The sequence below is a fragment of the Pseudochaenichthys georgianus genome, chromosome 15, assembly GCF_902827115.2.
Source record: "Pseudochaenichthys georgianus chromosome 15, fPseGeo1.2, whole genome shotgun sequence".
Lineage (NCBI taxonomy): Eukaryota > Metazoa > Chordata > Actinopteri > Perciformes > Channichthyidae > Pseudochaenichthys > Pseudochaenichthys georgianus.
The window spans coordinates 37,052,333-37,065,653 of NC_047517.1; the positions used below are offsets into that span (position 1 = coordinate 37,052,333).

A 13,321-nucleotide genomic window follows, 5' to 3' on the forward strand; every position below is an offset into this window, starting at 1 on the left:
TGCACACCCAGATCAACAACAAATGACCGGATTGGCCCAAATGGACCAATCCGCAGAGCTCCTCACTCACCAGGATCCCTTGGCTAACTAACAGGGAGTCCCATTGACTTGCATAGAGCTCCCTGGTTAGTAACAGACGAGTTGGGATGGCGGAGAAATGCTCTCCACAGACCCATTGACTCACAGCGTTATCAACCGTTTTCTTTCTCGATATAAAGCCACACTTATTGTTTTTACTTCGGCTGTGAGTGTGTGTGTGTGCTCAGGATGAGTTTAGCTTGTTCTCGCTGTATCGCCGACCCGGAAACCTGTCCGCTCCTCGCAGCAACGAGCCTCGCAACGTCCCGACCAATCAGAGCACACTGGGCTCACAGGGAGGGGGGGCAGGAGCTCCAACAAGCCGTGTGGGACAGAGAGTGAATACACACACTATACAGAGATGCTGAGAGAAACCAATGTGAGTTTGGAACATTGCAGAATTTAAATCTATTCTAGTCGACCTCAACAATGGAAATATGATCAGTAGCAATGGCCGTGACATGGGACCTTTCAGATTTGATCGACAACACATTGGCGAGAAAGAAGATTCGATTTCGTAACTATAAATGTTCTGATGCTCCGATGGCGTTAGTACTTCAAACACTGCGTCCAAAAACTTGCCCCAAAAGACCAGTTTTACTAGATTACAACAAAACAACAACTATGCAAACACAAATTGTATTGTATTCAGCCAAACAAGTACACACACGCTGAAGAACACGCACACACAGCGTCTGACCCAGAAAGCACAGATCTCATTCATTCTCAGGGATTTTCGGCACAGATTACAGAGGCTCTACCCCGTTTGTTTTGTAACAAGCATGTGAAGTCAACAGTAATACACACGCCCCGCGGCACTCAACTTGAAAATGCTCGGGGACCTTTCCAGAGGCTTAGGGACGCTCACCGCTCAGGGAGCAGAAGCTAAGCCGCGGGGCCAAAGTACTTCTTTGATTGTTTGTTCAAAATCTCTTCCAAAAGCCACGGAACAAAAACAGAGGACGGATTATCCGCTCGGGGAGGAAATGTAATTCTTCAGACGAGGCACTTAAACAGGTTTTGGGACGGGTGATGGGAGGCTGCTGACAATGGGTGTGTGTGTGCGTGTGTGTGTATGATGCACATTTAGTACTTGTTAATTTAATATTTTATGAAGACTTTAAATGTCTTAGCAGCCCCATGAGACACCAGAATAAAGTATTGTGATAAATATAAACTTTCTTTTCAGATTACGTCTTTGTTATTGGGCTGTCTTGTGATTGATTTTTATCAATGTTGTTGTGATTGTGTGTCTCCTTGTATCATTTAACTGCTAGCCAATAGAAGTGCAAGTGTTACATAGGGATGTCACTATGTTCAGGAAGTAGACAGTGAATTCCAATGGAGGCATTTCAGGTGGGAGGGGAGGGGGGGGGAGTGTGCGGGAGAGAAACTCCCTCTGGAGGGAACCGAGGGAAATTAGTCTTTGAAGACCATTTACATGCACTAACACCTACAGAAAAGGGATTCATGTAAAAAATGTTTTCCAAAATGTTTTTTTTATTTTATTTATTGGATATTTGACTTTTACTTCATATATTTATATCTTATTTTTTTAATAAATGTATCTTAAATTGAACATTTTACTTAAAGGTCACCTATCATGCTATTTTTAGGCAATATCATAGGTAACAGATATATAAAAATATATAAAAAAATAAAACAGATCACCCATTCTAGCCATGCCTCATATCCCTCTATTTCACTTCCTGTTTCTAAAGTACTGATTTGGGGAATAAAGCTTTAAAGGTCCCATGTCATGCTTTTCCGGTTATCACCCGTCCCCTTGTGTGTTATGAAGGTTTTTATGCATGTACACGGTGTGCAGAGTCAAAACCCTCAAAGTACGCCCTGTAGCGAGTAAAACTCTAACACAGAAAATCTCGTTGGAGATACGTCACTGTCCATTGTTTACTTCCTGGGTATTGTGACGTAGGAATGGCCAGTAGCCGCGCCCAGAGCTATGACGCGATACAGTCATGCGTTGCCCGGAACCTAATGGACCAATCCGTGGAGCCGTTACGTTAAGCCCCCGCTGATTGGTCCAAATTGACCAATCCACGGTACTTCTCACACACTCAGTGCAGCAGCTCTGCTGATCTCTCCTCCCTGGCTGCAGGCTGATAACAGACAGTTGGGATCAATCAATCAACAAACTTTATTAATCCCGCAAGGGGCAATTGGTTATGAGCAGCAGCTTATGTCAGCCTGTACACAGGCAGGAACAAGAAGAAGAAAACACACAGATACACCCGGAGCACAGATGTGGATAATTCCAATTTACACTATAAATAGTTCGAAGCATCACAATAATAAATAAATAATCAGTTAAAAGCCTTTTCAAGAATTTAAAAGTTTGACTGCAGAAGGGATCGCGGCGAAATTCTCCTGCAGACCCATTCTCACAGCGTTTATCAAGCTTTTTCTTACTCAATATCAAGCCACACTTATTGCTTTTACTTCGGCTGTGACTTTGTGTGTGCTCAGGGTGAGTTTGGCTGTGTTTCGCTGTGTATCGCTAAACAACGAAACCACACCTGGATGGGGGCTGGAGCTACAACAAGCCGTTAAAGGCGAGGAGTGAAATTCAGTGAATACACGTAGTTTACAGAGATGCTGTGTTTGAGAAACCAATGTGAGTTTGGAAAATTGCACAATATAAATCTATTCCAGTCGACCTCAACAATGGAATTATGGACCTTCAAAACTAAATAAAGGAGGGGTCTGAGCTCATGCGGGACCCGGCAGCTACCGTCTAAACTAAATGCTGCCGTGATGAAACGCCATATCTATGGATTATCAAGGATCCTCTCTGAAACAGTCTGGAGCTCAAAGGCTTTCTCTCTTGCCGGTTATACCACAAGGTGAGTTCCTTTTTACTTACCTGCTTCTTCACACACATGCTCTCCAGCACAGGTTAGCTCTGAGTGTTAGCGATGCTAATGTAAACACAGACCATATTACGTCCAAAGCAGTCGGGCATTGTTTCTGATAGCAACGTTTCTGATTGGGCCGTGGGTCCACATTTCAGATATCACGTCATATCGGACTCAAATCTGGATCAGCTCCGTTGTTCCCCGTTTTTAGAGATTTGGGTACGGAGGAAAAGAGAGAGGGTTTTATTTTATGACGCTGCGTGAGTTCGACGACACACCGGGGACACATCTTGATGTATAAAAGACATCAAAAAGTGCATTTTGCATGATAGGTCCCCTTTAATGAATATTTCTTTTCAGTTTCTTTAATTTATCCTTTATTTTATTCTTAAAAATGGAGCAACCGTCATGAAACCCAATTTCACACGAGAAATAAAGTATTTTGACAAGTTTGGCATACATATAATATCTTCATTTTGCATTTCTGTTATGTTTTTGCATCAATGTTGTATTATATTGGTCTGTCTTTGTGATCGTTTTTTTAAATCTATTTTCAGGGATTTTGTGTCTTTGCAGTAATTTTAGTGCTAAATTGATAGAATTGATAAAAGCGTAAGTGTTACATAGTGATGTCACTGTAAGGAGTTCAATGGAGGTGTTTCAGGCAGGAGGGGAACAGGGATGTCAGCCTTTGCAGACCATTCACATGCATGAAAACCTACGCTACAGGAGAGGGATTCATGTACAAATATGTTCCCAAATGTTTTGTTTGGGATGAGAAAAGCATTCCTCATCGTCAGTGAAACACACAGCGTCTCTGTCCTGGTGAGAAACCCTGAGATGTGAGCTCCAGCCGGCAGCTTGGGTTCACAGTTCAAGGGTTTCTTTTCCTGCAGTTTACATCTCATCGTTTGGCTCTTCCACAGTCACTGCGTCACATATTGGCACAACGCCCTGAACATCCAGCTCCGTTAATGGACTAAACTCCTGTGAAAACAGAGAGGGAAACCGCTGCGATTCCTCTCCTCTCGGTAGAAACACACTCACTGATCGATGCGTGCTGGTGCAGGAGGAGGAGGAGGAGGAACAACAACAACAACAACAACAACAACAACAACAACTCTGGCCGGATGGAGGTTTTTGGAGGTTTCTGAAGACCAGGCGCTCTCTCGGCAGCGGATCAGGACCCTCCTAACACGCTGCGACTCCAAGCTGTCTCCTCGCCTCAGACTCACACTCATTTTAATATCTTCTGGGCGAACAGCGAGCCGAGGGACTAACATGATTGCAGGGGACAAAATAATGACCAGACACCGTGAAGTTGCTAAAGTGTGTCACACATTGTTACGCAGGCAGGGCAGCGTCTGGCGGGGATACAACACGAGGGGAGGAACATGTTGGGTCTGTGCAGTGTGCCAACATGAGCTCCACGGCCCGAGACCTTCCCGTTTAATGTTTTGGTCAAGATGCTCTTTAGTTTTTTTGTGGGGTAGGTCATTTTGGAGAAACCAGCTCGAGTGCGCTGGAATTTGAAAATACGCAGCCGGAAAAAAAACTGCCACTTCCTTACAGAGCCCCTCCTCCAACGCGCACATGACCGATGAGGGGACGAGATAAGTTTGTGCACAGATGGAAGGCTGACAGGCAGGTAGGCCATCCAGTTACTTTAGCCGGGCCGAGGCAGATGATTGGTCGTGCTTTTCACAGCGCCACGGCTTCCACAGATGACATTTTTTTATGGATTTCTTGTCAAAGCACTTAATGTATTCATTGCTATCGGGATGTTAAGAGCATTGCATAGTGTATCTCGAGCCGGTTTCTCAAACTTACCTACCCCACCTTTAAGGAGAAAGTCCACATTTTGAGTATAGGGCTTTGGACTGGCCTTCTTTACACATCATGTTCTGTTAGATCTTCATGGTTCTTTCCTGAAACCTGAGTGGATGTTGTCTTCCATTTTACTGCTCATTGCCTTATTTTACAGCATTTTTCATAAATCCCAAAATCTAAATATTACACAATTTTGACGTTTTTTTTGGTTTCATGCACTCTTGAAATGCACTTCGTTGAACCTTTGGCCAAAAACAACCATCGTAAATATGTTTATTTTCATTGTGAATTTGAAAAAAGGATGCGTTAGTTGAGTATCTCAGATTTCTATCTCGTGTTTTTTTGTGTATGCATGTTTGTGTGTATGCTTGGAATAAAGGTTTTCAAACATCTGCAGGTATGTTTCATATTAGACAGGAAATAACACTATTTCAACCCTTTATATCTGCGTTGATGCACGTACTTGCTCTTCAGGTGTGTAAACTGTGAGGTCAGGAGGTCTCGTCAGGATTCAAGGAGGAGACTACGTTTCCCATGATGCCTTGAGGGAGCGAGGAGCTGCTGCAGGAGCGCAGTGATGGAGTTCAGAGACGCCTGGAGGAGCAAACGGATTACAGAGGCAGCGGAAGTTCACATATTAAACTTGTATGATGTGGAGGCAGCTTCTTAAACGATCCCTCCCTTTCTAATCACAACTTCGTGTATCAGTGTCAGATCCACACGATGAGGCTCCACAACTTATCTCAGTTGTTATGCCTCCATCAGTTGTAAGTTACAATATGTACATGTCACTTTTGACAAGGAGCACATGTTGATGTATCAAATACATCAAAAAGTGCATTTTGCACGATAGGTCCCCTTTAAAGCATGGCTCTGGTACTTCTTCAAGCAGTACATGGGAAGATCTGGAGAAGCTCAGATAATTAAGGAAATTGAAGACAAAATGTGTCCAGATATGTGTGTTTTGTGGGAACATAAACACACACATATGATTAGAAGTTTGGTCTGACTGATCCTTTGTAAACTTACTGCCAGAACCAGCAAGAACAGTTTAGTCTGCCACCTAAATAACATTCGCATTAAATAAATTCAAATTAACATGTTTGCAACCCTCACTGAAAATACAGTTTTGTTCCTTGCTTCAATGAGCAATGAATATCTGAAGTGCTTTGACAACAAATCCATAAAAAAATGTCATCTGTAGAAGCCGTAATACTGTAAAAAGTACAACCAATTGGATGACCTACCTGCCTGTCAGCCTTCCATCGGGGCACAAACTTATCTCGTGCCCTCATTGGTCAAGTGCGCGTTGGAGGAGGGGCTCTATAAGGAAGTGACAGATTTTCTCCGGTTGTGTATTTTCAAATTCTAGCGATCTCGAGCCGGTTTCTCAAACTTACCTACCCCACCTTGAAACTTCCCTTTAACCCTCCTGTTGTCTTCGTTCCCCCTTACTTTGGTGTTCGCGTTCAAATTGAACCCGGTCCTGTTTTAACTGCTATTACATTAACTCAAAAACCATTAATCATCACCACATTTCATTTAACACCCTTTCAAACTGTACTTGTATCAGACTACTGGCACACATAAACAACTGCAGTAAATGTACAGAGAACAGACACTGAACATGTATTGCGTGTGCCAGGTGTGATCCATGTGGGGGGATGGGCACATAAGAGCGGGACATGTATCAAATTGTTCTGTGTGTATGTGATTCACATGGGGGGATGGGCACATAAGGGGGGGAACACATCTAGAGTGTGTGTGTGTGTGTGTGTGTGTGTGTGTGTGTGTGTGTGTGTTTTATCTGATCTGGATGGTTACCAATTATTTTTCTTTATGGCGGTCATGTTTGAGCGGGAACACCATGGTGTTACAAAGTTGACTAAATCATCCAAAGTTCAATGAAAGTGTTGATCAGCAATTGTATATGTTCAAATGTCTCCTGTGAAGGATATCATGAAGCAATCGAATGTAAAACTAAAAAGTTACGATTGATGAAAGTAGTAAACCGGTCAGATTCGACCCGAAGACAACAGGAGGGTTAAGATGAACAAGTGTAATGTTAAAAAAACAAAATCACACTTTCTGAATTAAGGTCAACATATTCTTCTTTCACCCGATGGGAAACATTCAGAAGTCAGTGAAGCAAACTGTTTACAATACTTTCTACCACCTTGACCCCCCCCCCCCCCCCAAAAAGCACCAAGATCAGGAATAATATTTGTTTTTCTTACATTTCTTATTTTCTATCTTCAGTAAATTCACAGATTGAAGGATTTGCTTCTCGTTTCTCAGAAAAACAAATGAGGAAAACTTTCATTTCCTGTTTTTAATAACAGTCCCAGATCCTTTCTTTTATATAAATAAACAAACATTGAATATCTCTCATTTAGGCCGAGTGACTTCATATCTATCGTGGATTCTCTCCACGTGGTCCACGTCTCAGCCCTGAAGTTATTTAGATCTGCGTTTCAGGGCTTTTCTCGATTCCCTGACTGAGAGAAAGGAACCAGAAACCTGTGACCTGTAAGGAATGAACATCCAAGCGTTTTTAACACCAATCCCAAATTCAGATAAGTACAAAATAAAAATAAGAGGAAACCATGGCAACATCCCAGTTAAAGGTGGGGTATGTCATTTATTTCAGAAACACTTATATTCCATGGAATGCTCTTAACATCCCGATAGCAATGAATATATTAAGTGCTTTGACAATAAATATATTTTGTTGGTCGAACGCACTTATTGTACAGTAAGTCGCTTTGGATAAAAGCGTCAGCTAAATGCAATGTAATATATAAAAAAACGTCATCAGTGGAAGCCGTGGCGCTGTAAAAAGCACGACCAATCATCTGAGCCAGCTAAAGTAACTGGATGGCCTACCTGCCTGTCAGCCTTCCATCTGGGCACAGACTAATCTCGTGCCCTCATTGGTCATGTGCGCGTTCGTGTGTGTTGGAGGAGGGGCTCTGTGAGGAAGTCTGAAGGAAGGGGCAGATTTGTTGTGTATTTTCAAATTCTAGCGCACTCGAGCCGGTTTCTCAAACTTACCGACCCCACCTTTAACTTGCACTCCTCCCAGTTGTAAATCCATTAAAAGCCTCCATGTTAAACATAATGAAACAGATTCACCGTCAGCCCATTTTGACTTGAGCAGATACAAAGATTTTAATATTTAAAAAAAAGAGTTTGTCTGCAGAGAGGCTGCTGACAACATGCAGGAAATAAACACGTGTTGATTCATTTGTCTATACTTGTTTTCAAGAGGAGATTCAGTCAGAAGAAACATGTGTTACGGGGAACAAATAATACAAGTCATTCGAAAAAATGGTTTTAAAAAAAAAAAAGGGAAATTCTTGGCTTTTGGCCGGTTGGTCACACAAAGGAAATGATGATATGCATTTCATTTCATTGTCGTCTAATACCATCGCAGAAATGAAATATCTTCAAATAAAAAAAATGTATCTGCAATTGATATAAATTGCAGGTTCAAGGAATGTTTTGAATTCATTATGTTTCAAAGACACCGTTTGTATGAACTGCATGTGCGTCTGCAGCCACCCTGCAGTCAAAAGAATGTCGATTTAATGAATGAGCAGAATTGAAAATAAACATATTATTTGGGTTTTAAATGAAATAATGTATGATTTCATGAAGCCACTCACTTTAAGGCAGATATCTCTGTTTCTTAACGACACAATCACTTTTTAAATCACAATAAATGTCCTCGTCTCTCAAATTGGTGGAGCAGTTACTCTCTCTGGTTTCCTTTAACTAGCTGGGTGCATGGAGGTAACGCTGGAATTTAATTCAACACGATATTTCCAATCGCCAGGAATGTTGTTTGCTCAACAAAAGATCCTCGTGAAGTTTTCTCTTACAAAATAACCGCAATAGTCAGAAGTCGTCCTGATGAACACACTGCTTTCTTTCTGAGCCACGCTGAGGACGCGTCGTACATCCTGATAAAAAAAAAAACTCAAATCCAACCTCGTTCAAACCTCTTGGTCCCCTTGTCAGTAAAATAAATACCACAACGCGCTCACCATCCTCTCCTAAAGACCCCCTGTAATCTGACTCTTGTTTCCTCTGGGAGTTTAGCCCTGGTGAGGGGGGGGGGGACTTCACCTCCATCACGGGCAAAAAAGTTTTTGAAGTCCTGTCGCAGCACATTTATGGTCGGTACTGTCTGTACTGCGACTGAGGGGCCAAAGGGTTGTGGCTCCCGAAGCGTAGCGGCACTGTGGCCCCCCCGAAGGCAGTCCTGTAGCTCTGAGAGGGGGGGGGCACGCCCACGCCCAGTCCTAACCCCGCCCCGAGACCCAGCCCCACGCCGGGCCTCGCTAACCCCTGACTCAGCATCCCCGCGTAGGGAGACGCTCCGTAGGGAAGCCCCAAACCTCCGTAGGGCCCGTGGTGTCCGGGGGCCGGGAGGACCACCTGCTGAGCGTTCTTCCCCGGGGTCTCGAAGGCGAACTCTGGGGGAGAGCTGCTGGGTTTGGAGGGGGTGGAGGTCAGAGGGTCCATCCCGTGGAGAGGAGGGGGCAGAGAGGAGGAGGAGGAGGAGGAGGTGTAGCTTTCAGGAGGAGCAGGAGAAGAAGAGGTGAGGGCCGACGTGAGGAGGGGCCGGCTCCAGTCGTCTTTAAAGATCTGGACGCTCAGCGTGGAGACGAGCGGGAGGAGGCGGTTGGTGACGTGAGCGAGGACCAGCTGCTCGTTGGCGTCGCGGCGGATACGGACGTGGGCGGAGCCGGCCTGAAACAGAGGGGGGGAGAGGGGGAGAGAGGGGGAGAGAGTGAGCACTGGGCAACAGAGTGGAATCTGATTCAATAATGTCTCTCCTCCATTGTTGATTGAGTAGTGAAGTGGTTACAGGACAGACTAAAACAAGTACAAAGTAATTTACACAAAGTTCCCTTTTACAAGTCTGACGGTGAAAGGAACGTCCAACAGTGTGCGGGCCTGATTCCGTGATATTGTCCGCGGTTCATCCGAGAAAACGGCTAACGAGAGAGTGGAATATGTCGATGTAGCTCGCCCAAAAACAAGCAGTTGTCAATTCATGATACTCTTAAGACTTTATGGCACTTCCTAAAAGAGTCGCGCAGGAATAAGTGCGAAAACGAAGGAAGTGAGGAAGTGTTATAGCACTTTTTGTTCCCTTGTTTCAAAGAAGGTGAGGTTTTTTAAACAAAACATGTAGGGATCATTAGTGTGTTTGCCATCGAGATTATGTTCTGCAATAATCCAAAAGGAAACAGAAATCTCACGAGGGAATCACGGAGATGCTGCCTTCAGGGTCCACGACAGAAATACGTCATCCATCCAGCGAGATGAAGTATGATAATGTTTAGAGCGCTACATCAAATAGAAGGCTGCATCACGTCCCCGCACTCAGACCCAAAGACTCAAATCACCTTTAATGTAAATAAAAATCAGTTTGTGTTCAGTGATGCTCGCCATGACGCTTCCCCTCAAACAACGTGTTCGTCAGTTATCAAAATGACCTCAACTATTAGCCCTAACTTCAGAATCTGGCCTGAAAACACCAAACAGAAGCCCTCGTGTTGTCCTCGTTTGCCAAGTGTACTGTTCTTTTGGGAATGTGGAGACTTCAAAATGACACACAGACACAACCACTCACACACTCACGCACACGCCTGCACGCACACACACACACGCCTGCACACTCAGACAGAGTCCCCGTGGGGCAGAAGTGCAGTCACAGGGTCAAATGAGTTTGGACAGCTGCTCTGTTAGCAGTGGGCCAACAACCAACAGTTGTGTAACAGCAGCAGCATCCGTCACAACAACACGAGCTGCAGGAGGCATCGATAACATCAACATAAACAACCGTCAGAGCGAGGTAAACGCCGGGCGCTGCTCCACCTGCAGGCCGCGGGAGGAACCACTGACACGTGGACGTTCAATTCGTAGGCGCTGTACGGTCTTTGGACGTTTATTTAGCAGATAAACACACAAAAAATTAAGAATCAAAAATTATATTTTCATTATAAGGTTTAGTTAGTTACCGAATCATTTGTATTAAACATTGAGAGCCTAGTGCCTTTCTGCAAAAAGCCTGTGTGTGTGTGTGTGTGTGTGTGTGTGTGTGTGTGTGTGTGTGTGTGTGTGTGTGTGTGTGTGTGTGTGTGTGTGTCAATGCCAGCTGGGCTTGTTAGCAGTCGCTACAACGACATGCAACACAGAGGACGACTGGACAGAAAACAGCAACAACACAATGTTCCTCCAAAAATACAAAAGGAGAAATGGAGAGCGAGAATATCTCCGCATGAATGACTTGTTCCTTCTTTTCGTCTGAGTGAACAGATCCCTGCAGATCGTCACCACGCAGACAAACAAGAGAGGGAGGAGGGAGGAGGGAGGAGGAGGGGGGAGGAGGGAGGAGGGGGGAGGAGGGAGGAGGGAGGAGGAGGGGGGGAGGGGGGAGGAGGGAGGAGGGGGGAGAAACCCAGACACATGCAGAGACGAAGGAAACTAAATGACTAAGAGGAAGAGATGGAGGGAGATCTACATTGATTTCGAATAGATTCATACAGTAGCTCCCATGTTACAAAAATGGCTGCCCTGAAGCTAGTTTATTACTTTTATTTCTGGCTCACATGCATCTCTTAAATACAGATATTTAAATAACAAACTTTGTTTATGTCGGGTTGCTATAAGGAGGACTGGTTTCTGGGTCGCTGGCAGCTACATAAAATCATGTTTTACTAATTATGTATTCGATTAAAGGTTTCATGTCATGCTTTTCCGGTTATTACCAGTCCCCTTGTGTGCTATGTATGGGTATGTTAGTGGAGCCTCGCAGATGGGGGTGCTGCAGCCCCCTTGGCGCCCCCTTGGCACCCCAGACCCCGCGCAGCAACCAGGAGACGACACCAGTAACCCAGCTCACACTGTCCGCTCCAGAAGCGAGCCGCGCAACGTCCCGCCAACACGGCACCCAGACCCCACGCAGAGCCCACCCAGACCCCACGCAGAGCCCACGCAGACCCCACCCAGAGCCCATGCAGAGCCCACGCAGACCCCACCCAGACCCCACGCTGAGCCCACGCAGACCCCACCCAGAGCCCACGCAGACCCCACCCAGAGCCCACGCAGAGCCCACCCAGACCCCACGCTGAGCCCACGCTGAGCCCACGCAGACCCCACCCAGAGCCCACGCAGACCCCACCCAGACCCCACGTTGAGCCCACGCAGACCCCACCCAGACCCCACGCTGAGCCCACGCAGACCCCACCCAGAGCCCACGCAGACCCCACCCAGACCCCACGCAGAGCCCACGCAGACCCCACCCAGACCCCACGCTGAGCCCACGCAGACCCCACCCAGACCCCACCCAGAGCCCACCCAGACCCCACCCAGACCCCACGCAGACCCCACCCAGACCCCACCCAGACCCCACGCAGAGCCCACGCAGACCCCACCCAGAGCCCACGCAGAGCCCACGCAGACCCCACCCAGACCCCACGCAGACCCCACCCAGAGCCCACGCAGACCCCACCCAGAGCCCACGCAGACCCCACCCAGACCCCACGCTGAGCCCACGCAGACCCCACCCAGAGCCCACGCAGACCCCACCCAGACCCCACGCAGAGCCCACGCAGACCCCACCCAGAGCCCACGCAGAGCCCACGCAGACCCCACCCAGACCCACGCTGAGCCCACCCAGAGCCCACCCAGAGCCCACCCAGACCCCACCCAGACCCCACGCAGACCCCACGCTGAGCCCACCCAGACCCCACGCTGAGCCCACGCAGACCCCACCCAGACCCCACCCAGAGCCCACCCAGACCCCACGCAGACCCCACGCAGACCCCACGCAGACCCCACGCAGACCCCACGCAGCATTCTCATCCGTTTCTCATTACTGGTGTCATGTCCTGGTTGCTAACGCCATGGTAACACATAATCACTGATGTAACGGTGGTGGACTCATCAGAACAGAGTGGGCGAGCCGACCAATCAGAGCACAGTGGGCTCACAGGGAGGGGGGGCCTGGAGCTCCAACAAGCCGTGTAGGACAGAGAGTGAATACACACCATACAGAGATGCTGTGAGAAACCAATGAGAGTTTGGAACATTGAACGATGTAAATCTATTCGAGTCGACCTCGACGATGGAGTTATGATGAATGGCCGTGACGTGGGACCTTTAAGCTAATTAAGAAAGTTCAATCCAGATCCTTCACATTCATTTTATTTTAACAGCTCTTGATGGTGTTTCGATATTAGCTATTTTTATTTTACAACAAAATGTCTCTGATCGTAAATTAAGAGCTACAAGTAAATGGTATACAAAAAATAGCCTCGTCTTAAATCTTTAGTTGTGAGAAACGTACCAGAGATCCGAAGCCGACGGTCCAGAAGTGCTCGTTTCGAACCTCCAGCACGCCCTCCAGAGTCGACACCTGATTGGACAAAAAGAGAGGAGGACGTTAGGAGCGGTGTGATAAATATCTATTTCTTTATATCGCATCTATGGGCTTCCTGATTGGAGACAAAAGGCTTAAA

The 13,321-nt window shown here is 46.3% G+C and overlaps 3 protein-coding genes across 3 annotated transcripts in view; 1 reads left to right on the forward strand and 2 right to left on the reverse strand.

The window, feature by feature from the left end:
* The window catches only part of LOC117459445 (forkhead box protein G1-like), a 91,298-nt gene extending 87,149 nt beyond the window's left edge, over positions 1-4,149 (forward strand). The window contains exon 2 of the mRNA XM_071205711.1: positions 4,024-4,149. Coding sequence (XP_071061812.1) covers positions 4,024-4,149 — 126 coding nt within the window. The remainder of the gene's footprint in view (positions 1-4,023) is intronic.
* The window catches only part of crls1 (cardiolipin synthase 1), a 404,081-nt gene that overhangs the window by 152,323 nt on the left and 238,437 nt on the right, over positions 1-13,321 (reverse strand). The gene's annotated exons all lie outside the window — the stretch shown is intronic.
* The window catches only part of LOC117459446 (zinc transporter 6-like), a 6,227-nt gene continuing 299 nt past the window's right edge, over positions 7,394-13,321 (reverse strand). The window contains exons 2-3 of the mRNA XM_034100223.2: positions 13,150-13,218; positions 7,394-9,542 (exon numbers count right to left, since the gene is read on the reverse strand). Coding sequence (XP_033956114.1) covers positions 8,961-9,542; positions 13,150-13,218 — 651 coding nt within the window. The 3' untranslated portion in view covers positions 7,394-8,960. The remainder of the gene's footprint in view (positions 9,543-13,149; positions 13,219-13,321) is intronic.